Source organism: Sabethes cyaneus, chromosome 1 (genome assembly GCF_943734655.1).
Source record: "Sabethes cyaneus chromosome 1, idSabCyanKW18_F2, whole genome shotgun sequence".
NCBI lineage: Eukaryota > Metazoa > Arthropoda > Insecta > Diptera > Culicidae > Sabethes > Sabethes cyaneus.
Window position 1 is genome coordinate 3,615,360 of NC_071353.1, and position 26,338 is coordinate 3,641,697.

At 40.8% G+C, this 26,338-nt stretch overlaps 1 protein-coding gene across 1 annotated transcript; it reads left to right on the top strand.

The window, feature by feature from the left end:
- Nucleotides 1-19,901: 19,901 nt before the first annotated feature.
- Nucleotides 19,902-20,787, top strand: LOC128733945 (uncharacterized protein K02A2.6-like). The gene is made up of 2 exons (XM_053827846.1): nucleotides 19,902-20,054; nucleotides 20,161-20,787. Exons 1-2 carry the CDS (start codon nucleotides 19,902-19,904, stop codon nucleotides 20,785-20,787), a joined length of 780 nt encoding a protein of 259 aa, XP_053683821.1.
- The last annotated feature ends 5,551 nt before the right edge of the window (nucleotides 20,788-26,338 follow it).

Genomic DNA, 26,338 nt, shown 5'->3' on the forward strand with positions numbered 1-26,338 from the left:
AAGTCCAAAAATGAATCTTGATGAAGTTGCAACCAATTAAAAGGTGTTAGAAACCAACAGTCCTGAGTGCAGCATCTGCAGATCTTGAAGTCATTGGTTCTGGTCCTTTTTTCCACACGCCTAATGAAAATTAGAATTAGATATACGTGTTTTTCTATAGAAAAGCTGTTCTTTTCAGCTGAGGATACCAATTTCTATGCACTTTTGATGTCATTTTAATACATTGTCAGTAAAGTTTCAATTTTCAGTCCCTCAAGTGTGAGCTGCAGGAAAACTTCCTTTTATTCCGTGTTAGTTCATGTGAGATGGGAGCAAAATGACGATAAAAACTTCCCACGCCTTAGTGGCAACTCGCCTTGGCAATAGCAGCGGAGGCTAACATCCTTAGACGTACGTTTTCTCGTACGTGCTTCCGCGTTCGGTGAGACTCAGTAACGTACGGCTAGCACACATCAGTATCAAGTTCTGGAAACTATCCTTCAGCTATGTTTCCACACACGATTTCGCATCGTGCATTTCCGGGCGTTTGGTTTTCTTCCAGCACGTCGTCTTATTCTACATTCTTACAAACTTACCAGCCAGCGCAAAAGTGAATTGGAGTGCGATGGTATCACGAGCTAATAGGATCAAGTTGACGTCAAGCGTTTCAGTTTTTTTTCCTCGCTGCTTTGCTTTCCCACTAATTACGACAGCTAATGAATTTTATCCTGTAGCATACCATTTGTTATTATCAAACAAGATTAACAATCGAACACCGTTTGGCATCAGAGAAATACCCGGGGGGCCTTGAAAGCAAAATAATTACCCTAATTTTATTACGCTGTTCATTAATTCTGAATCGAAGAACTAAATAAATTTCTCATCAATCAACTGTTTACTTTATCTTTCGCAGAATCCCTTAGCAACTCATCCACCGAGTATAACATAGAATATTTCGTGTAGTCAAAATGATAAACTGTCAAAACCCCCACCCATAGGCGTATGCTTAACGTAAGTAACGTCGTGATGCAATAGCAGAAACGTATGCATGTTTTAGCAAAACAACTTCTGTGTTAGTGCGTTAATCCACAAACAAATCAGGTTCAAGGTGTAGCACCAGATAGAACCGGCAGTCATCAACAATCGGAACCCAAATAAGGCGCACACACCCGTGAGTATCTAGTACTTGCTAAGATAAATAGATCGGTGTTTTTATATACTTTAAAATGAATACCAAAAAAAATCAACTAACCATGATCGATGTAGATGTTAACCTTACACTACCGAAACAAACTATTGATAGTGTAATTTGCGGTGTACCATTTTTTCTGGCTGGAATTATTCTAAAAAGAATACGAATATTTACTGTTTGAATCAACCGTTACACGAAATTGATAGAACATTTAACGGTAATTCGGGTTGGTAAGCAAATAATCGTCACGATGTTATTGTTTTTATTGTGATTTTCCATTGATAAAGAGATGATAAAATAACGTATTGCCTTCCCGCGTGACAAGAAAAAAAACTGTTAAGATATTTTTACCAATATTCCGACGCCAATGAACGCGTTACAAGCTAAACAACAGAAGCACACTTTAAGTCGATTTGAAGGATTTTAAAATCAAAATTAGTCGTAAACAACGGATTGAATCCGGACCTTTTCTTTCTACCGAATCTCGTTGTTTGTAGATCTTTTTTATATTTATAAATATATACTACTCCGTTCGACCTCCAACGAGTGATGTAAATTTTAAACACTTGTTTTGCACCCTTTAATAGAGTTTATGAAAATCAACAAAAAATTGGACACCTAGCTAAGACTTTTGTTCAACGACGAAGAAAAAAATTAACGAAACAAGCAACACATAAATAAAGAAATTGAGGTAAAGCTTAATTCTACATTAACACTAAAAAACCAATTCACGAAAGGAAACTTTTGGAAAAGTGTATAAAAGCTATAAAGATCTGCGCGATTTTCGATCAACGGCGAAGGAAGTATATTTAAATAATCTTAGAACGTAGTGTTAAACAATAAACGAAACAAGACATAGAGACTGTATCTACTAACAAAAAAAATAATTAGGCAATTCCTTACTAATTTAGGTCACCATTTCTCTATCTTAACGAAAGCAAAATTTGTTCCAAACCTTCCTCTTAAGGCTATCGTACTTCCATTTGAATGATTTAAGCTTGTCGAAAGAAGTAATGCATCATAGAGAATCCTTGCTGAAGCTGGTGTTAGAAATACATAAAATACTCATCGACGTCGACGAAATTTTAATTAGCTAACACAGCAAAAAGATCTGTAAATGTAGATTTTGTAACTCCAACAGCTGAACCGCTGTTCCCAGGAAAAATAAAATAACTCTAACGTTGTTAGATGACATTCATATAAACATACGGGTAGGGCCTAGCGATCGACCATACATAAATGTGTGAATTTCACCTTGACGGCATTCTCCCAGAGAAAGGTCGCCAAGGTTTGAAACTAAAGCAAACCACTACTGGATGTGTAGCAGATTTAGACCTTTTTATTGGCCCCTTATAATAACGAAACATCCAAAACCAATAAATGTAAGTATGAAGTTGTAGCTGCTGATATAATCAATGAAAATACAACAAAATAGACGAACACGTTTTATCAGAAAAAAATATAAGCAAAGCCAACTGTCTGCAAACAGATATCTAATCAATAGCCAGTGTGATGGAATTAAACAAACGCGTGTTAGCCAGCCATCAGTCAGCAAATAGACATATGTACACTAGGATTAACTGTTTTAGAAGATTTCAATAGTTGTTTAAACAAAGAAAAAGAAATGTATCACACTATGAACAAATCGAACAAAATGAAGAAAAAAATGTGCTTTTCAGATGGTGAATCGCGGGACGATTTACATTGAAACCTATGTAAAACATAACCTCTGTGTTAAAAACCACCGGTCGTACCTCCCTCGAGAACCCGTAAAAGTTATTAAAATTTCGCACTGTTTGCAAATTCCTTTCCTCTCATTCCATTAGTGTATGACCAATTTTTGGAAAAATAAAAACCTCCCATTTTGGACCCCATTCTTGTCGCTGCTTCAGGACTGCTGAGCGGAAATTCCAAAAGCAGCTTTCCCCTCACAGACAAACCGACAGAAAATGTCAATTACAGCACAAAGTTCCATACCGACGCTGTTCACCATGTTCACGCTGTATGTATGCCGCTGTGACCAACATTCACAGCTTTCACAACAACATTACTGAAAGAAACAAGAAAAAATAAACCTTAATGTGTTCATTTAACAACCAAACAAATAAAACAGCACTAAAGCAAATTAAAAATAACAAATTGAACCATCATCACAATGCAAAACCAAACAAGGAAAAACACATCCAAACCATGCTATTGATTAGGGAATTTCGAGCCCCCCCGCGAAAACCGGAATAACCATTTTTACTAGCCCAAAACAGTAATCCCGAAAAGAAAAGAAACCAGCAACAGCCAAACACCGATCCGCTGCAGTCGTTTAGTCATTTGTGCATTTGTGCTAAACTGTTACATTCGAGGAAAATAAAACAATGTCAAGAAAAAGAAACAATGTCTTTACAACGGCTAAACCAAATAATAATAATGATAATGTTATAAAATAGAAGAAAAATAAAAAAAACAAGTCAACGTGTTTCCTAGTGAAAACCAGAATTTTGTGAAATGAATATCATAAATAGCAACTAACCTATAGAAGGGAAATTTGAAAAAGAAAAAAAAGCAAACCTAAATAAAACACAGAAATAAAAAAAAAACCGGCAACAATCAATTGTGTGTCGAATCGAAAGTGGAAACAGCGGAAACCCTGCTGCGGCATTATCGCTCTGAGCAAAATGAAGTCGTTTTTCATTTGACGAAAGAATGTTCTTTTAGTTGGTTCTTTAGTTTCTGTACTAAATTCAAAATAGCTCGATTAACCCAAAGCCTGCAGCCTGCACGAGGAGCACGAGCGTTCAGAGCATAACCGTTAAACACACGTAAGTATATCTCAAGTTCAATTGTTGAAAACTTTTTCCAGCTAATTATTCTTTTATTTGAGTTGGTATCAAGATAAAGACGGGACACGCTTCATTTTGGCGTTTATTTTTATTGAACAATTTTCAAGAGTGGAGCTTGAAATCAAGAGGAAGGAAGAAAGTGTGGACCTCCCGTACCAAACCCTTCCCATATACAGTCGCTTTGATTTATTTACAGTCGTTGGGAGTATCTTTGCGAATAAAGGTTAAATAATATTCCGGACCTTCGAGGATGAGCTAATGGCATTTAAAATAGAAAATAAATTAGTTTACCAAAAATATTAGTTTAAATAATAAAGCAAAACGTAAGTGCTACATTCCGTTATCGAAACTTGACCTTCTGTTTTTATACGACAGACTTCGCAGCCAGCTGTTAGAGTGCAGGACAATTGCAGGGCTAATTGCTACGATCCTATTGACTCTAACAGCCTTTCCCAGTCGAGATTCGAACATACGGCGATTGGCTTATTAGACCAGCATCATATCTGGGAGCCAACTGGGAGGAGTTTAAATAATATAACACTTATAAAACAGTCGCGCGGTTCAATGATTGCCTAAAACTACAATGGTAAGATTAGGAACTGAAAACCCCACAATCCCGCATCTCCTAGCTACTACTTACTACTACTTTAGCAGCCGAGAGCCGGGGTGGCCGCCGCCGTATCAAGAATTCCTTTCCATTGTACTCGGTGCTGGGCTACTCGTCTCCAATTCGTTGCGCGTCTCGACACACGCAAGTCGGCTTCAACCTGGTCGAGCCATCATCTAGCACGTTGGGCCCCTCTATTCCTGGTGCCGGTGCGATTCTTGAAGAGAACGGATTTCACTGCACAGTCCTCCGGCATCCTTGCGACGTGGCCGGCCCACCGTAATCTCCCAACTTACGTCTGGTGTACGATGGGAATCTCTCCAAGTAGTGCCTGTAGCTCGTGATTCATACGCCTCCGCCACTCTCCGCTTTCCATTTGTACTCCGCCAAAAATAGTCCGGAACACCTTTCGTTCAAATACAGCAAGTGCACGTATGTCTTCCGTAAGCAAAGTTACTGTCTCAAGTCCATAGAGAACTTCCGGTCTGATTAGCGTTTTGTACATCGTCAGCTTTGTGCGGCGGCGTATGCTCCCAGATCGAAGCATCTTGCGGAGGGAAAAGTAGGCTCGATTTCCAGCTTGAATGCGTCGTTGGATCTCCTTGTTCGTATTATTGTCGTCGGAGACCAAAAATCCGAAATATAAGAACTCATCAACCACTTCCAGTTCATCACCATCAATAGTCACTGTCCGTAGGAGACAAACATTGCTTTCTCTGGAGCCTCTTCCTACTATATATTTGGGTTTCGATGCATTTTTTTTTTTTTGTGTGGATATTATCACTACGACCAGCATTTTGATCTATTGTGATTTTATCCAGGTGTTGTTGTTATTGCAGTATCGCTATAGTGTGAGCGAACTGCTTATTATCCGTGCTTTTGGTGTGTTTTTCACCCCTTTTTCCCTCTACGCTTCTTACTACTTTTCAACCAATCTAGCTCTAGAGCCGGGAAGTGCGGAGACTAGTTATAATTTGTCCTTGGACAAGAGGCTTCATTCGCACCTCGAGCAACTATCATTCTTATAACCAGCCCCGGCTAAAGGCTTCATGGTCGGTAAAGCAGAGTTCAGCACAGAGTGAGGGTGTGTTTTGTGTGTATGTATGTGTTCCTTACTACTACTTATTATGCATTACCAATCTCGTTCCTAGAACCAGGAAGTGGAACAAGCTATAATTTGCCCTTGAACAAGAGGCTTCATTCGCACCTCAAGCAAGTACCACTCTTATAACTTGCCCTGGCAAGAGGCTTTCATTGTTAGTTAATGCAGAATGCAGTAGGAAGGATGTGGAGGGGCCTGAGAATAAACCCATGCTAAAGTCACTTGACAGTGAATGGCCTGATTCTACTAAGATTCGAACCCACGGCCACTCGCTTGTCAAGGCAGACTCGGTAACCTTGCGGCTACAGGGCCCCCCTTTCGATGCATTGATTTGTAACCCTATCCTTCTACCCTCCGTTTTTAGTCTGGCGTAGATTGCCTCCGCCGTCCCACGGTTTCTAGTAATGATGTCGAGGTCGTCTGCAAAGGCTAGGAGTTGGCTATCTTGCTGAAGATCGTTCCTCTCGTTTTGATGCCCGCTCGCCAGATCACACCTTCAATAGCGATATTGAAAAAGATACAGGACAGTCCATCCCCTTGCCGCAACCCTCTGGGCGATTAGAAAGGACTCGAGAATGTCCCCGAAACGCGCACGTAGCACATCAATCGCTCCAGAGTAGCTTTGATCAGCCGCGTCAGTCTTTTCGGGAAACCATACTCGTGCATTATCTGCCATAGCTGTTATCGTACAACTGTATCGTATGCTGCTCTGCAATCCACGAAAATATTATGCGTGGGCACGTTGTACTCTCGACATTTCTGGAGGATTAAAATTTGATCCATAGTAGCACGGGCCCCCATAAAGCCCGCCTGATACTGCCCTTACGAATTTTCTTGCTATTGGAGCACTGTGTAGGCGGCGTTGACCAACGTGATGGCGAGGTAATTACAGCAGTTTAGCCGGTCGCCCTTTTTGTAGATGGGACAGACTACACCTTCCATCCACTCCTCCGGTAGTTTCTCTTCCTCCCAAATCCTACAAATTATCCAATGAAGTGCCGTTGCTAGCGGTTCTTGGCCATTTTTGTAGAGCTCTACCAGAAGTCGTTCCTTCCGACGGCTCTGTTATTCTTCAGTTGATGAATTTTTCGCCGGATCTCTTCGAGATCGGGAGCCGAGCAAATCGATTTATCTTCTGCGCTTTGGCAGTAAAACGACCTGGAAAAGAAAACTTATTTAATTCTACTATGTATATTTTATTCTTGACAGATTCGAATTTCGCCTACGACTTGCAGGCTGCCTCAGTGTCTGGCTTTCGAAATGCAGTAAAATGATGAGAATTGAGATTTTTTGCAGAGCACGGCAGAAGCCTGGCTAACGAGAAGCGTTAAGTGAGTAGTGAGTGGTGAATAGGACAAACTGATTATGTTATTAAATAAATAATTAAACTTTCTTTTTGAAATTCAATAACTTCAAAATACAGGAAAATTATTTCAATGGGCTTCAAGTTTTCCAGCTGTAGTTGGCTGTGTATAACATTCCTGAGCGAATTTCCCACAGTGACAGGAAGCGAACTCGGGCCAAAACAGCACGGTGCAACTGTGTTGCTTCAAAAACGGCTGCAAGTCAAACATTTTTAATATTTTTTTGAAACGATGATTCTACAATTGATGAAGGGACTGTAAGGGAAAGTAATGAAGAAAGATTTTTTCCGGGAATGAAGGAGAAGGGTGGAAAGGAAGGGGGGGGGAATAGGTAGCTAAAAATATTAAAAATATGCCTGACCGCATTTCAAGGTCATGACTAAAGTCACGAGTTTGGTCAAAGTCAAACATTACACAGTGGGGATTTTTCTGCAAAATGGTCCTTTATCATCAATAAACGATATCCAAAAACGCCTCTGAGCTAAATTCAATCTTTTGATGTCAAAACAAAGATAGTTTCATAGGAATTCTAATGATGCGGTCCTTGCCTACGTCACGCGTCGGTTTCTAGTAGTTTTGGCCAAATAAAAGGCATCGTGTTGTTATTGTTTTTGTTGTTGTTGTTGTCTATACGTTGCGTGACACCCTCCTCAATACGGACTTTGAGGGGTCAATTCCGGTGCACAGTAGTCCAAAAGGGCGAAAAGTGGAACTTCTTTCCTACTGTCTTTTGCTTTCATTAATCATTTATGGTATTCAGCACTTTTGTTCGTATGAATTCCCGCTTAATATAAAAGGGTCAAAAGTTAGTCATCGCTTACTATAATAAAAATAAAAAAATAACTTTTTGTGTAACTGTTAATATTCGGCAGGGCAGTCTTCGGAGAAATTTATCAAGACTGAAGTTTGACGTTTTCCCGACGTTTCGACACTTTGTTGGTGTCTAATTTCTTCGGCAAAGTTGTAAATAATGTAAATACAAGTAACTTTGCTGAAGAAATAAAATTTCTATCTTTATCGAGTAGTGAACTATAGAGCAAATTCTTTTAAACTTCTTGAAAGATTCTTTTTACATACTTAGCCTTGTTAGTTGCATTTTACAAGAAAGCATTGTTCTAAACAATTATCGAAGCACTCAAAATACACGTTTTTGTCAAGAACTGCAAATCTCTTGGACTATTACTTGCTAAGTTATCGTATGTTGAAGCTTTAATTTTCCATAACTTCATGAGCCTGTGGGGTAAAATGGGACAAGTGGATTTATGAAATCAGTGCTTCACCTTAAAGCTTAAGTCGATGCCGTTTGTGCCGAACTACCCAAATGAGATTAAGGCAAGCATACGTTTCATGTGTTTCGCGTTCGCTGTAAGTTCGATAGACATCCACTTTTTTGTGTTAATAGATAGACACTTGATTTCTTCAGCAAAATTGTGGAAAATATAAAAGCAAACAACTTTGCTAAAGAAATGGTATGTTTTCACAGAAGGTTGCAAATTTCTAGGATCCGTCCTGACAAAGTTATCGCTTAATAACTTTATTTTTCCTCAACTTCACGTGTCAAAAGCAATAACTTTGTAAGGAAAGGTTCAAGAGATTTGCAACCTTCTGGCAAAACATGTGCTTTGAATCCTTCAATAATCGCCTTGAATCTTATATTATTGTAAAATGCAACCAACATAAGCTCATTATTAAATACCTATTTTTAAATAATTTTCCGAAGAAAATGCTCTATAGCTCTGCACTCGATAGAGAAAGACATATCATTTCTCTAGCAAAATTGTTTGCCTTTATATTTTATATACTTTTGCTGAAGAAACTATGTGTCTATCTACTACAACAAACAAGTGGACGTGTGACGAACCTATAGCGAACGCGAAACACATAAAACGTATGCTTGCCGTACTCTCATATGGGTGGTTGGGCACAAACGGCACCTATACAAGTTTGTAGTACTCGACCTACGTTTTAAGGTAAAGTACTGATATCATGAATCCACTTGCCCCATTTTATCCCATAGGCTCGTAAAGCTGTGGAAATTTAAATCTTCAATATGCGATAACTTACCAAGTAAAAGTCCAAGAGATTTGCGGTGTTCTGCAAAAACGTGTGTTTTGAGTGCTTCGATAATTGCTTAGAAAAATGTATTCTTATAAAATGCAACTAACAAAAGCTAAGTATGAAAAACTAATTTTTCAAGAAGCTTCAAAGAATATGCTCTATAGTTCAGCATTCGATGAAGATAGAAACGTTATTTCTTCTGCAAAGTTGCTTGTTTTTACAGTATTTACAACTTTGCCGATAAAACTATGTCCATATTTCGTAACACAAAAAAGTTATTCTTATATTTTTGTTATAGTAAGCGACGACTAACTTTTGACTCTTTTATATTAAGTGGGTCATTCATAGGAACAAAAGTACTGAAGAACATAAATGATTGAATGAAAGCAAAAGACACTAGGAAAAAAGTTCCACTTTTCACCCTTTTGGACCACTGTGTGTAGTGGTTAGCATTCACGCTCGGGGAACTCGGGTTCAAATCTCAACCCCGTAGAAGTTACGAATGACTCAAGCTGTTAAAAGTGAATATAATCAAACCAAAGAAATACGGACTTAATTTTGGAAAAAAGGGGCTGCAAAAAGAAAAAAAATTCGTTTGATGTCATTTTGAAATCCAACATTGCAGACGATTAGTCAATCTGTGCATAAAACCCCCTGCAATATGCACTTTTCGAAGCTGGTATAGTTGTTAGAAGCTAAAAATTATAGTTTGATGCTGTTTCTGTCCTGAGTCCAAAATGGTGGAAGGATTCTTGTTTTTGCAGCCCCGACAGTGTGATTTTTTTCAAAATGTAATGAAACAAACACCTCCAAAGGATGCTCCAACAAATGTTCAATTATATAATGGATATGTGTGTATTGCAGCTAACTGCCTTTCAGTTTTCTTTGCTTGTTCTTAAGACCCAAACACAATACATACGGATTTTACTACGTTGCGGTAATTTGACAGTTTTTCCATGGGTTTTCTGTCAAATTTCCGCAACGTAGTAAAATCCGTATTGATTGTGGGCCTTTACATGCTTCGCTTTCCCTCGATACAACAAACTGAATGAATCTCCTAAAGTTATGCTTCCCAGTAATAATATTCGGTTACTCCCGCATAGGAATCACCGATTCAGTAGGCCGTCACTTCCATTCGCTTTGGCTGCTATTTTTGGAACACGCCTTCAGATTAGCCTCTCAGCGGGAAAGTGTTGAATAAATATTTAACCAGCAAATTGGATCCATAGCGGCACTCGCGCTCGACAGGTTCGACGGCGGCCGGTTTCCTACCCGATCGAATGGGTTAAAACGATAGAGGTTCGAATTCGTTGAGCGGTGCTCGGCGCGCGCGGGTAAAAAAGGAGAAATGCTTCGTGAAGAAATGACACAGGAAACGACGACAACAGGATAATGAAAATCAAACAAAACTCTCGCTGTTGATTTCCGACGGTGCTAACGGCTACAACGGCTCGGTGCCTACCGACTGTGCGATTGGGAAAAGGCTGCTCACTTACCCGATGGATGGCTGCGAGCGAAATCCGTGTATCATGTCGGTTGCAGGGATTTCAATTAATGATTCAATGCGATCCGACCGAGCCCAGTCTCCGCCATTCTACGCGTCAGCCTTGAAAGCGGTCTTGTCATCTGTTGCCTTCGTCGATGTTCGGTTTTCCGCCACCAGCACGGAAAAGGCCTGACAGGGTGTGGTTTCTACGGGAGGAAATTCCATTAGGTAAAGTATGCAGTGTATATGTGTCAATCGAATTGACAATAGCTATATTTCCTTTAGCGAAATTAGTTTCCAAAATGTCGGAAAATTATTCCTCTAGGCATGAATATTGGAACTAAGCTCGCCATGCTGCATTGTAAGATAGTTCTGAGCAGAAATGTGAAAATTCAATTTTAAAACTATTACTCCCAGTGGAAACTGTGAAACAAGCTGGAAATTTCATGCAAATTACCGGCTCCTCTTTCGCGCATTTTATTTCGGGAAACAATGGTGGAAAATTAATTAATTTTACCATATCATCACTTCCACTGGCTTCAATTCAATTCAGATTGCCGACAACGCTACAAATCGAATAAATTACATTCTGATCTTGGAGCATAGTTTTACGCCATCCCTGCCCAAGTCTAGTTGTCGGTGCTTTTCCGTAAAAAGAGTCAGCACAAACTGCGAGTGACAGCCAACCGCACTCAAAGGGTATTAAAACTGTGGTGTCATCGCAGCAGACAGACATGAGAAACATCGGTGCCTTGGTAATAACATTATGATAATTATTTCTCTATTATAAATTTGCGGCGAATTCGCTTTCACCCCCAATCATGTAACCTTCTAAAGTGCTCCGCACCATACTTTCGTTTCACTCAGACTTAGTTGATGGAGGAAGGCACCGACATAAGCTGTAAGCAGACTCCGGTGCAAATACGAACTGTAAGTACCTACAAGTTTTCCCACAACAATGCTATCATCAGCGTTGCAAGATACCGTCTAACATCGGCGGTTTAGTAACTGGCAAACCACCCTTGTTCAAGCACGCAGTATCAACGAAGTCACGATTACGGATAACAACGGTAGTGAGTGAGATTGAATTGAAACTGAATTCTGATTTTATTTTATCAGCCCTGTTGGCACACCCGCTCTTGCAAGAGTTACTGTTTGTTATTAATAGCAGTGTATGACACTGTGGGATGAGCGTGAAATTAATTGAAAAAATTCTATCTATTTGTTTTTGTTTTTTTTTGCACAACAACTTAAAGTTATAAGAATTTTTCATACACGTTTTAAAATTAATCTTTTTTTTATTATTATGTGGTGTAAATTAATTCAATTTCTAAGAGATAGTAAGTTCGTAGCATTAAACTGTTATTAAATTTGTTATTGTACAAAGTCGCTCCACTATGCAGTGAGAGTGAGTTTTTGTCGAAAGTTTTTTTGTGAAAAAGTCATATTTTCACTCATAAGCTCATGTATATTCATTGTTGACATCGCCTAACTTTGGCAGTAAGGGAATGGGATTAATCAAGCTTATTCCGATTGGATATGGAAACCCGCAATTTTATTTTATTTTCAGTCAAGTGCTATGAACTTGGATTGGAACAAATGTTGTTCATTATTCTGGTCATTTTTTATGAAATTAAGATTTTCTCCGATGGCAACATGCCCCACTGGCCATCGCGTTATCTACCACCCTCATCATCATCATCATCATCAGCATCATCATCATCATCATCATCATCATCATCATCAGTGTCAGAGCAAACTGGAGCAGAAGAAATTGGAATTTATCTGCTCCACTCTGTCGACAACACGAACAGGGCAGGGTGGCCACTGTTGTTCAGGTCCTTTTCGACGAACGGTGACCGGGACCGGGTATAATGAGATCGCCCATGCCTCGCCGACGTAAATTGAGGTCAACATGCAATGAATCTGCACACAGTCGAATGCACTCCAGTCCGAAGTCCTGTGGCCCGAAATGATTTTGCTACTCCCCTCAGTATGGGGAGTACGTACTATGGAAAATGCAAATATTATAAGCCCCACATGACTAGATTTGTTCAGCTTCAGTCCGCACTGCCACCCACAGTCTGGTAGTATGCGAAACTTAACCGGGAATGTGGTCGGGTTGAAGATTTTTATGCTTCGTGATACATGTCGTAAAGAATTATGTTTACATCTGGGTCGTGATGTTCTTTCTTCAAACCAAATGTGTAGTTAATGGTAAGGTCAGTCCCAGTTGAAAGTACGACTTTACCGGATCCCACTGTTCTAGTCTGTTACTTTATGGTAAAATTTCACAGTTGCTGGTTAGTTGTTGTCCACTAAGAATTGAATTTTGTGCGTGAAGTAGTTACTGTAATATTACTATTTAGTGACTGATTAACAATTTGTCCATCGAGAATCAATTTGACATATACTTCTTCATATCTTAGCCGAACATAACAGAACAGATTTCACCGCTCTGTTTTCCGGCATCCTCGCGACGTAGCCAGCTCACCGTAGCCATCCTCACGGCATCTCAAGGGCACCTGCGCCACTCTCCGCTTTTCGATTGTATTCGCCCAGAATTAGTCCGCAACGCCGTTCGATTTAATTAGGACAGATGCACGTACAGTAAGCTTTCTCTAATTTCACTAAACCCTTAGCAAGACTTTTATTAACCCCTCTAAGGTCTACATCATTTTTAGCACCGCAAAATTTACTAAAATGGCCGTAACTTTTTTATGTTTCAATATTTTTCCACCAAATTTTGGAATTTTGCCGAAAATATTTTCTATTTTCATAATATCTATAGATAATGGCCATATGGCATATGGTCCCGGAGTTATTCCGGAGTTCCTTGGGGGACCGAGATATGGCTTTTTTAGATAAAGTTGCCAAATATCTAAAATTCGTTTGAAATCTGTTGATTTTTGTAAACATATTATCGACTGTGGACATATCAGTTATTTTGCCGCAGTTAGGAGCCATGGTGCGCGCCATCCGGATCCGGGGGGACACTGTAAATCCGGAACCGGTTCCCGTAACGGGACATTTCAGCATCAGCAAAGCATGTTGTGTCGCATATCAAAAAACATCAGCATTCGACAAAACAGCGATTGGTGATCATTTCATGTCTCTCAGAGGCCGTATGACCGGTTCCGGGTCCGGGGAGGGTTTCTTTTGTGATTCAAGCACGGAACGGATTTCGGAGGAACTTGTCCGGGACCTGGAATCGGCCATATGGCCTCTGAGAGACATGAGATGATCGCCAATCGCTATTTTGTCGAATGCTGATGTTTTTTGATATGCGACACGACATGCTTTGCTGATGCTGAAATGTCCCGTTACGGGAACCGGTTCCGGATTTATAGTGTCCCCCCGGATCCGGATGGCGCGCACCATGGCTCTCAACTGCGGCAAAGTAACTGATATGTCCATAGTCGATGATATGTTTACAAAAATCAACAGATTTCAAACGAATTTTAGATATTTGGCAACTTTATCTAAAAAAGCCATATCTCGGTCCCCCAAGGAACTCCGGAATAACTCCGGGACCATATGCCATATGGCCATTATCTATAGATATTATGAAAATAGAAAATATTTTCGGCAAAATTCCAAAACTTGGTGGAAAAATATTGAAAGATAAAAAAGTTACGGCCATTTTAGTAAATTTTGCGGTGCTAAAAATGATGTAGACCTTAGAGGGGTTAATCGGGCTGAGTGTCAAAGTCGAGAGACATTCGAGCGATACATCGTTTGTTTTGGTAGAAATAGTCGCAGAAACTTACTTATCGCTCCATGTTCGCTGGTCCGGAAGAACAAAGGAATGGAATCAGATGTCTTCACTGCCGATGTTTACCCGCCATGGCTTGTTAGCCTATAACTGCTCGGCGGTTGGGGAGGGGATATGCAGATGGGGAATAGGGTGTGTGGGTCTCTGGGCTAAATTAATACACTCACGTAACTTCACTCGGGGACAGCAATAGCCGAAGCAAACCAATTTTCACGGATAACTGTACCCGAGTAAATGATTATAACAAACATATAACAAAAAAATATCTCAATTAGATAGAAATAACAGAACTTGTTATATTTTTGATCAGACAAAATAATGAGGCTAACAGAATTATTACAAGCTTTGTTATAATTTTGTTACATTTACATTTACATTTACAAATTTGTTATAATTTTGTTACAGAGCAATTTCAGCTTGTTCCAGCTTGCAAACGGTTTGTCTCGACTAGTTTTGATTGCAATGAAGTTTTGCTATTTACAATCCCGCACCGAATCATTTTCCATGAAATATATTTTTTCGTCAAGAGTAACTTTTAAAAAGAGCGTATTTAGAAATTAGAATATTTTTTTCAAAAAATTCTATCTCTAAAACTATTTATTTTATGAAAATGACGTCAAAGCAAAGTTCCTAGTAAATCAATAAACAATTACATTGTGAATTATCTCAAAACATGTCTTTTTTTTAAGATTTTTTAAGCGCAAATAATGCTCTAAAATCTGGTAAAGAGCTCATTCGGAATTTATACCTAGCTCTTTCGGATTTTATTTTTTGAAACCACCCTCAAACACCAACTCGTATATCAATGTACGAAAATTATCGTTATTGACTTTTAATAAATTCAGGATCGTAAAAATAGCCTAATGAAACGCACACAAGTTTATATTCTGTCATATTTGACGATAACAAGTGATTGACTTACGACTTTCAGTGCAGAATTGTATATCATTGTACAACTAATCGCTTTGAGTCGGATCCTATCGCATACAAAGACTCATAAAGTGGAATTGTTAACGTATATTTTGTAGTACGTATATGGCCTCCAAATCAGTACGCTTATGCTAGTTTTGTGCATCAGATACGATTTTTCAGGGTATATATAAGTACATATAACTCATTTGTTACTTTGATATGCATATGAAAATGTTTACTGGGCAGTGGCATTTGATTCGTACATTTATCTAGTTTTGATTAGTTTAAGCATATGGCCATTATATGACATGTAGTTCCCGGGAATCGGTAATTCCGGAGCAACGTCCGGTAAAACGTGGGAAGCCGCTTGTTTTGGAAAAATATCAGCTTTCAGCAAAGCCAGTAGCTTTGAACTTGACATTTTGGACCCTTTTTTATCTTATACTAGAAGACCCGGCGCGCGTTGCTACGCCATTCTAAAAAGAGGGTACATGCATAATCCTGAAGATTTGATTAATTGTAATCTTGCAACCAAGAGCTTTCCTTTTGACAACCCAAGGTATTCCTAAATCATGCCGCAAATTTCTAATCCAACGCATCAGCATTTGTGACTCGAGCAGCAAGTCCAACGTAACGATTTGCGATTACCAACCCTTAAAATGGTAATGTTGACAAAATCGTAATAAAATATCAGTGCAGTTCGATTGAAATCAGTTGAAAACTGGTCAGAAACCATAAACTAAGTGTAATCTCAACATTATTTTCTTTATATTTTCATTTCAACAATGTATTTTCTCTTCAATTTTGTTTTTAAAATAAGTATTATATTATCTTACTTTTATTTAATATGCCCATTATCCAGGCTTCACCGATATATTCTTAAAAATTTTGTTCCAAATTTCTCTTATATTTTAGTATGGACGGCAACACTCGCGAGTTCGATTATTTTCTGAATATTGCATTGTTTAATTTGTATGAGAGCCCTCCCCCTTCCAACTATCAAGTTATGAAGAAATTTTGTTTTTTTTTTGCATGGGAGCCCCCCCCCCCTTTTTAGAGGAAGGAGGGTTCTCAATCTACCATCGAAAAAAATTCTGCCTCCAAAAACCTTCACATGCCAAATTTGGTTCCATTCGCTTGATTAGTTCCCGAGTTATGAAGAAATTGGTGTTCCATTTGTATGGGAGCCCCCCTTCTAGAGGGGGGAGGGGTCTCAAACCATGCTAACAACATTCCTCACATCAAACGCAATGTACATGCCAAGTTTCATCAAAATCTGTCGAGCGGTTTGCGAGTCTATACCGGACACACGAACAGCATTTCATTTTTATATATATAGATAGATAAATTGATGACTTTAGATCGCATTGGCCATTCCAGAATTGGGTTCCTGTAGGGTTACAGTTGACCAGTTGGGTGCTTAATCCAATATTAGAATTGGTTTAGCGGATCTTTTAAATGTTTTGAACTGATATGGCCAGTTTAGTACTGATTAATAATTTCGGAACTGGTTCCAAATGTATAACGGATGGTTCTACGTTTTGAACTGTTCTGATAATGCTAAGCATTATCTTGAATCCTGCGGTATCATTTGTGACTGTGACCCCGTAGAAACCATTTTCGAAATAACCAATCAAAATACATCGAAATGTAAAAAATATCACCTACCGAATTAATTCCAAGAACTTTGATACCCATACTGCTAGGTTTTACTTCCAATTCTAGACTGACCACCCATGACCCCACAGGAACCTACTCCGGAATGGCCAACCTGATTCATCTCATTATATGAAATAGTTCATTGAATGAATTTCTAGAGTTTTTATATCCGCATGACAGATTTTCCTGCAATACAATCAGTTCTCTTCCTCACAGCGGACACTCTGTCGGAATTCCGGATTTTCGGGCCCCGTATGTCTTTCAATGGCCAAATGGCCAGATAATTCAAAACTAGATAAATTAACGAATCAAATGACACCTATTTCATCAAAATCGGCTGAAAATTGTTGATGTTATAACAATATCAATTTTGGGTACCCAGGTACCCTTCTCGCCCTGCTAAAGGTGTTTTTTTGTCGCACACATAACGGTTAAAGTGGCGCAACATATCATGATTCGATTTCTTCGTCTTCTTGATTGGCTTTGGATTGAACGTTTATTTTCTATTTATAGACAGCTCGAAGCAAAAACTGACAACCCCGAATGAGCTATCGGCCAAATCATATAAGCATTTAATCTACCTTCATTCAAGAGTAGTTCCAACACAGAGGTTAAGACTGTTGCATTCTGTGCGATGTGTCGTGAGTTCAATCCCGGCCGAGGCCGGAACGATTTTAAAAATATATGAAAGTTTTTTTCTGTGCTATTTGTGAATGTTCCTGATAAATAGTTGTACTATTTTTGGCAATTTAGCCGAAATAAAATGTCGATATAGCAGATGAAGGCAAAGAAGTTTTTGTTATATTTTAACAAAATTATAACAAAACCTGTTACAAATATCAAAACTAATTTTGATATAATTTTGTTCAAAACATAACAAATTTTGTTACATTTCTGCTACTGCTGCTAAGAAGTTCTGATAGAATTTTTGTTATTTTAACTACTAACGAGACCAAAATTATAGCAAATTATGTTAGAAATACCGTCATAACAGAATATCATGATTTGTTATAATTTTGTTATGTTTGTCTGATCGGGTATGCAGCCCTGTTTCATACCAGCAGTAACTCTTATTTGGTCGGACAAAACGCCATCGTGCAACACCTTGTATCATTTGACCAAACCTCGTGATTTTAGTCATGACCTTGAAATGCGGTCAGGCATATATTAATATTTTTTTAAAATGATGGTTCTACAATTGATGAAGGGACGGTAAGGGAAAGTAATGAAGAAGAATTTTTTTGGGAATGGAGGGGAAAGAGTGGAAAGGAAGGGGGGTAATAGGTAGCTACGCTTAACAAGTTGTCGTTGTGACTCCTACCTTTTGTCCAATGCTGGAAGGTGCATGGACCGAACCAAGCTATAATCTGAGATTATAACCGGATTCGAATCCACGACACCCGCCAGGGCATGTGGCTCGCTGGTACCCGTGTACCTATGAACCACCGAGGCACTGGACAAAAGGAGTCTGCACAACCCCCCCTATTTAATGTAGCGACTTGGGTTGGGCTATTCTTAGACACAAATTGTGCCTCTTCCTACACCTACTGTAGAAACCACCGACAGGAGAAGTTTAATCTAACTTTGTGTTTACTGGCGGGACGACGACACTATGCAGGCCCTTGCGACTCACTGCTGTTCGTCTGCTAGCGTGTTAGCCGCGGTTCTCAGCGCGGGGTTTCGGGGGGAGGCCCCGTTCCTGTGAAAATTTGACCAAACCTCGTGATTTTAGTCATGATCTTGAAATGTGGTCAGGCATATATTAATAATTTTTTGAAACGATGGTTCTACAATTCATGAAGGGACGATAAGGGAAAGCAATGAAGAATTTTTTTGGGAATGGAGGGGAAAGAGTGGCAAGGAAGGGGGGGGGGGGGGGAAGGGGGGTAATTGGTAACTACGCTTAACAAGTTGTCGAAAATAGAGAGCAACGATGATGTCACCCTGGACGCGATGATCGAAGAATGTCAGCAGCTGATTAATTTAAAAAATGATACGGCGATGATAGAAGGCCCATCGGGACAGGTGCAAGCAATCAAGGGAGGTCCACAGCATCATAGTAAGTTCCGGAAACGGTCGAGAGACTGGCGAAATCGTCCATCAATGCCAGAAGAGGCGAAGAAAGTACCAGCAACGCCGTGTTGGAACTGCGGTGCAGTGCACTACTCAAAGCACTGCAGTTTCCGAAATCATCGATGCAGCGAATGTGGGCAATTTGATCACAAGGAGGGCTACTGCTCCAGTTCCAAGCGTTCGTCCAAGCCAATGAAGCAGCGCAACGGTAAATATTCCACCAAAACCATCGTTTCCGTCGCTAACGTCCAGAGCAAGCGACGGTTCGTACAAGTGGAAATCAACGGGGTTCCCGTGCGTTTACAACTGTATGCGGCTTCGGACATCACTATTGTGTCCGAGCAGGTCTGGAAACAAACAGGGCTACCAACAGCGGTTCCTGCAACTCTGAATTCCAAATCGACTTGTCCGACGCGTTTCTGCAAATGGAAGTCGATGAAAGTTCTCGCGGCATGCTCACCATCAATACCCACCGGGGCATGTACCAATACAACAGGTTGCCAACCGGGGTAAAGGCTGCACCAGGGGCATTCCAGCAGCTGATCGATACCATGCTGGCTGAACTTCCGGGTACCTCTGGATACTTGGAGGATGACGTCGTCGGAGGCAAGGACGCTGAGGAGCATCAACGGAACCTGCACGCAGTTCTACGCGCGGATTCAAGGGTTTACCATACGCTCTGAAAACTGCTCTTTTGCTAAAGCGCAGATTGGATACTTAGGTCTCTTGCTGGATCGAGACGGTATTCGCCCAGATCCAACCAAGATCGCAGCGATCAAGAGCAAGCCTCACCGATCGACCTCACCGGGGTTCGTTCCTTCCTGGGTGCAATAAATTATTACGGGAAGTTTGTCCCAAACATGGGGACTCTTCGCTATCCGTTGGACGAGTTACTCATCGTTCAAGTGGACTCCTCAATTGAAGTTGGGGTAACAATTAGCCATAAGTTCCCTGACGGCAGAGTCAAGGTCATTCAGCACGCTTCCCAGCCGGATCGTGAAGGTCTGGCGATAGTTATTGCAGTCCCTAGTCCCTAAATTCCAGAAGTTCATTTTTGGAAGGAGTTTCAGGCTGCAAACGGACCATGCACCGCCACTACGGGTTTTTGGATCCAAAAAGGGGATCCCGGTCTACACCGCCAACCGGCTCCAACGTTGGGCCCACACTCTGCTCAACTACGATTTCTCCATGGAATACGTCTCGACTGACAAGTTCGGGAATGCCGATGCGTTATCCAGGCTCATCAATCAACATGCCAAGCCGGACCAAGATTTTGACGTCGCGTCCACCACCTTGGAAGAAGATTTGAGGTCAATAGTAACCAGTAGCGTCAATTCTCTTCCTCTTAGGTTCAGTATGGTTCAACAAGCTACAAAATCCGATCAAGTCTTTCGGAAGGTTTACAGCTTCGTTCAAGACGGCTGGCCAACGTCCAAGCTCGGCACACAAGACAGCGAGATGCGGCGATTCCACGATCAACAAGAAGGACTGTCCATCGTCCAAGGTTGCATTGTGTTTGGGGACAGACATGTGATCCCCGCCATCTACCGGAAAAGGTGTTTAACTCAACTGCACATGGGCCATCCGGGAATGCCATGCATAAAACCCATCGCCCGCAGTTGTGTGTACTGGCCGGGTTTAGATGAGGAGATTTCCAGTTTCGTCAAGGCTAGCCAGCACTGTGCAGTGGCCCTGAAGCGGCACCCTTCCATCCACAATCTAACGGCCAAGCCGAAAGATTTGTGAACACGTTCAAACAGGCAGTCCGCAAAATTCAGGAGGGAGAAGGAAACACCACTAGCTACTAGCTCTACTAGCACTGGATATTTTTCTACTCTCCTATCGGACAACACCCAATCCAAACGTACGGTAGGCCACTGCGGACATCCCTGGATCTTCTGCGAGCACCTCCACAACAGGTACTGTGTACGCCAAAGTCTACGCTCACAACAAATGGGCTTAAGCGCCTGGCACTGTGATGAAGAAAGTCGGCAAGGTCATGTACGGTCCCACATCAACCAGCTTTGGGCCCGAACTCCGTCAGGACCAGACATTGAGCACACGAATAAGCCATCGAAGCAGTTACCAATCAACATTCTGCTAAACGAGTGGAAGCTACCACACCCTTCATCACCTATGTTGGCACCTACGTTGCAACCACCTGAATCACCAGTACGTCAGCCCACAGCCTCTGCAGCATCCAGTAGTCAAAGCTCAACATCATCCTCTAGAACGGAATCTCTAACCAACTCGTCTCCTGTGGTCCAGCTACGTAGACGCTCTTCTCGTAACCGAAGATCGCCCCAATGGTTCCAGGCGTACCGCAGGTATTAACTCGGAGTGAGCTACGCACAATCACGGGACTCCTAACAGGACACTGCCCCGCTCTTTAAAGAATATCCTGCCGCTTTTGTAACTCTGAACCTGAAAGTTCAGTGCATCTGCTCAGCTATTGCGGAGCTCTTGCATTATCAAGGCACAACTTCTTAGGAAGTTTCCTTCTTACTCCATATCAGGTACACGGATAGAAATTTGATCTCCAAAACGAGCAAAATGACTCATGATTCAAGGTTTCTAGCTTATGATTTATGAAAATACACCATGAATAATAATCATGATATCACGAGCTTTTTGCTGTACAACACAACGCAAAATCATGAACTATTATTCATGATTTTTTGCTGTCTGATATGGCAGTTCAGTCATGATTTGACAGGAATTCACATTTCATGATTTCATGATTTCATTGATGGCATCGGAATCAAATTTCTTTCCGTGTATGGAGCCTAAATCCCAAAACGGTCATTGGCTTTATAAACCATGTAGTACCGATTTGGGGCACAGGATTACAACTATCCCGCTCAACTCCATCAATGGGTATGAGTGGTCCGTAAACTGTGTACAACAATCGGGGCCTGCCGACGATCATTAAGACTGTCGCAGTGGCCTTTTAACCCAATGCCCTTCTGGCATACAAAAAAAACAAAAGCCGCTCCTAACCTGGAGTGCAGAGACTCAAGGCTGGCAAGACTATAGGGTTTTAAACGGGCGAAACATAACCTCGCTTCTTTGACTTCTCGGTGGTTTGTTTACATGGACTTAAAATGTGGGTGATGTAAGTGAATATTGCTTAAGGCTTTAACCGCAAGTCAGAAGAGCACAAAATCTACCATTACAAGAAGTTTAGAGACTGCTGGACAATGCGCTTTTAACACGTTTAACTCCAATTTATGCATATCGCGTTTGCAAAATTCGACTAACAATTAGTAAACAAACCAAGAGTGGATGTCAAATGGGTGAAGCGCGTTTATTCGTGACGTCACCTTGCAAAACCTTATTCATCGCATGAACACTTTACTTTCAAGAATTAGTTACCTGACTGGGACCTAACCACAATGAGCTAGAAATGGGATCAGCTGCATCTCAAGTGATTGGCTCTGGGTCACACCAAAGAAGACACCAAGAAAAGCTTTTTCAAAAATGCTTTTTTTTCGAAAAAAAATGCCATTCGATATCAAATTTACGGGAAAACGCATCGCATTAGGTGCACCTTTCGTGTAAACCACTGAATCAATCAACAATCACGTTCTGCGATGGCGCTAAAGCCAAAACCGCAAATTGCTCATCATTCTTGGAGGAAGCGACCGAAGCGAAATATAAACAAACCTAAAGCGAAACCGCACATTACTATGAGCTTAGATCCAGCACCATCTCATATAGACATAGGTGGCTGCTTAAATCGCGAATCAACCGCACACTGGCTGTGCTCAGCAGTCAGTGGTGTTGTCTGCGTTCCAGGCAAGCCGCCTACCGTCGTCGCTCACTGCGGTCGCTGCACCGCGGGCCGCCGCCTACTGCAACCTTGAGCAGCGCTAGCGCTTAAACTTTTTGCGTGCTTCCAAAGTCGCACTTGGCTCAGTCTGCAGCAAGCATCGTTCGCGACAAGACAAAACATTTCGATTCCGCGGCTCCAGCTCGGCGCGCATTACCGCATTACTCGTTAGGCTCCGGGATCCCGTTCTGTCGTGTACCGGCTCGCTCAGCATCGGTAGCACTATAATACACTAACAGGTGTGCTAGATTTAGTTTCTTTCCCGTTCGAAGCAGGCAAGCAGCAAGCAACGGCACCGTTGAACCGTGACAACACGAAGGCACAACAATCAGTGTAGCGTGAATTATAGAATTGGCCAAAAATGACGGCCGCGACGTTCGAAATTTAGGCGTGACCTGTGGAATGCGAAAGGCATTCCTTCCGTGTCACAGTGCCATAACAAAAGTAGACTCTATATAATCAATGCTACAGGTCTAATTAATTAGTCAACCCAGAAAGGCGGGTATGGCACGCGGCGACGGAATATTTTTTTTTTTTGCCAAAATTAATTTGAATACCTAGGTATTTGGTGTGTAAAAATGTAAATTCAAATGTGAAAGAGACAGTGGTTTATCATACTTCGCATGAGATGTAGATGTATGTAGTTCGCAATCAGGAATACGGGTCTTCTGTGATTGTCCATTTTGTTTCTCAGTCACGAGCGAACATTTATGCACCAAGCATAAATTAAAATGGCATTATCGGTTCGCTTTGCATTTTTTCCTGGGGATTAAAATTAATGAAAATATTGGGTGAAACACTCATCAGTGTCGGCGTACCAAATTGGTTGTTTCAAAAACAACAGGGTAGAAAGGCTCTGGCAGAATTTAATCCCACTTGAAATTCAATTACTGCAGGCTACCTAATGGAAAATAATTCGAAATGATTTTATTGTCATCGTTTTTGGCGTGCTGCGAATTGTAAAATTGATGTTTTTTAAGGAAACGTTCAATTCCTACCCAGCCCACATTAAAGCCGAGGCCCTGAGTCATCGCAGATGATTCCCTTTTTCGGAACTCGATCCGCCCGGTGTTGAACCCCCACGCACGCACGCTATATGGTTGGACAGCAAAAAAAAAACGAAACAACAACCAAAGCTGGAAATCGTCAGTTTTGGAAACACCAATTTAATAGCTCCGTCACACAGCCAGTAACCAACACGATACAAAAACAAACTCAACAGGCTGTGGAATCGAGCAAAAAAAAACTAATCTTAATGACAGAACTGTCCCTGTTGATCATTTAGTAGAATTTTTGAAGTAGCAGTCGCGTTTTCGAGACTCTGTGGTAGAATTAAATTTTAATCACGTTTCGGTTGCTCCTTCTTCCACATATAGGAGACAACACTTTGGAGTATCAACTAAGTCAGTGTGAAACCGTTGCAAATTGTTCTCTTTGTGGTTAAAACCGTTTTTTATGTCTTATATTTTATTTGTTTGGTTTGTTGTACAGTACTTGAAGTAACAGTGACGCATCTTCGCCACCAGTGCAGTGTTGCAACGACGAGAACGAACAAGAAGCCCAAAGGCAAGTGTCAACAGAAATGCTAATTGAACGATCGTCGTAAAGCTCGAATGATTGCATGCAAATATCGATAAATAAGTGATTGTTCGTGCCGTGCAAAAGCAAGAAGATAGTTCAGCAGCGGTGAAATATAGCGAAAACTCGAATCGAGCTACAAACCAGCAGCAGCAATAATCCACAGGCACAGTCCAGTTATGGCAACGCAAGGACCGACAACGACAGCCGGGGCCACCCCCGCCTTAATGACATCAAGGCTTGCACAGATGCAGGTAAGTAAGCACCCTCTGCCTGCTCATTTTCAGACCCACATACCAACTTCTCCAAAGCTTATAATAGCTAAGACTAAGACTAATGCCAAACCAGTAGAATTGCGGAAATTTCATTATTCTTAACTTTCTTTTGAACATTTAATTTGACTGTTCGCTGAATTGCTTCCGCAATGGAGGTCGTTGTAATAATCTCAAAACTGGTCGTCGGTGATCCAAAATGACGGCATGCCTGTGAGTCATGTTCATACTTCTTACCGCAACGGCTTAACTAAAAGCGTAGGGTTAGGCAAGAGCGAACGAACGAACGAACGAACGCGTGGTCATCGGCACAGGCCGGCGGGAGGCGGCTTACGACGGCACGCGTACCCGCACATTATTTCACTGTCGGCGTTTGCCGTACGTCCGGTTTCGACTGGATGATGCTGTCATCGGACGAGAAGGAGACCTCTTTTCCTTGTTCGGCATGAACATGAACTCGAGTGCGATGAGTAATGGGACGATCGATTCCCTCTTCTTTGCACTCCCAACTAATCGGCCATCCAACTGGCGGTTTTAGGTGTTGTTTTCCCCAAATTAGGGAGCACGAAATGTTATGGTTTACGACTGTAAAACCGTTTTGCCTTATGACGTTAGTGATAATGTCGATGGTTATGGCCTCACCTCTGTAAAAAATAACCAAACTGTTGACTAATTTGAAAAGAAGGTTCGTTACCTTGATTACAATTCTTTTTTGTCAGACTTTTGACAAGGTTTTTTATGTCTCTTGTTTCCGAGATCCACAGCTTATCAATTCAAAAACGTTTCTACATAGGGTATGTTGCTGCTTAAGTCAAAATTGCCTGTTCCCGTCCTATTCAACACAAATTATTAAAAATATCAGCATTTTTATGACACATAATGCAAAATTAGTTATTCCCCAATATTTTAGTTTGTCTATCATACGCGATCAGTCATAGTGAGCTGAGCCAAATTTCCTACGTTTTTCATACGACGAAGAAGAAAATGTCGACTAATCGTTTTAATTTCCATCATTCATAAATCAAAATAATTCACGCAAGGTATTGTCGTTATTCTACAGCCAGGAAAACTAGACCGACCCGCAGAAATTTTGCAGAATAACATTTATCATGCCGTCCTACACAAATACATGCGCGCTAGCTTCGTAAACATTGTTGATTTTTAGTTTGGACGATGAAAAATTTTGATAGACGGATATTAAAACGGTACGACGAATTTAAGAAATAAATAATATGCTTTAATAATCACTTTTCAGTGATTTCAAAGTTCACGGATCGCAAGGTAAGTGTGTTTTGGTCAAATCAGCACAAGAAATTTTGGAGTATTCATTAAATCCATCCAACAAATGATAAAACTTGGAATGGATTTACTTACTACGACGGGAATTAGAAATAAACCCTAAACCAGTTTGGTAGTGAAAGTTTCTATTTCATTATTTGAACTTCGCCAATTGACTTAGTATAAAAAAACAACAAATCTGTAACATGTGCCCGTTCAACTGAAATAGGTTTTTTCCACTTGACAAAAAAGTAACAATTCCCAGTTTTATTACGTTCGTATAGTGGTTTTCATGACCAATTTCATAAAACCGCTAATAAAACTATGAGCTCCACCA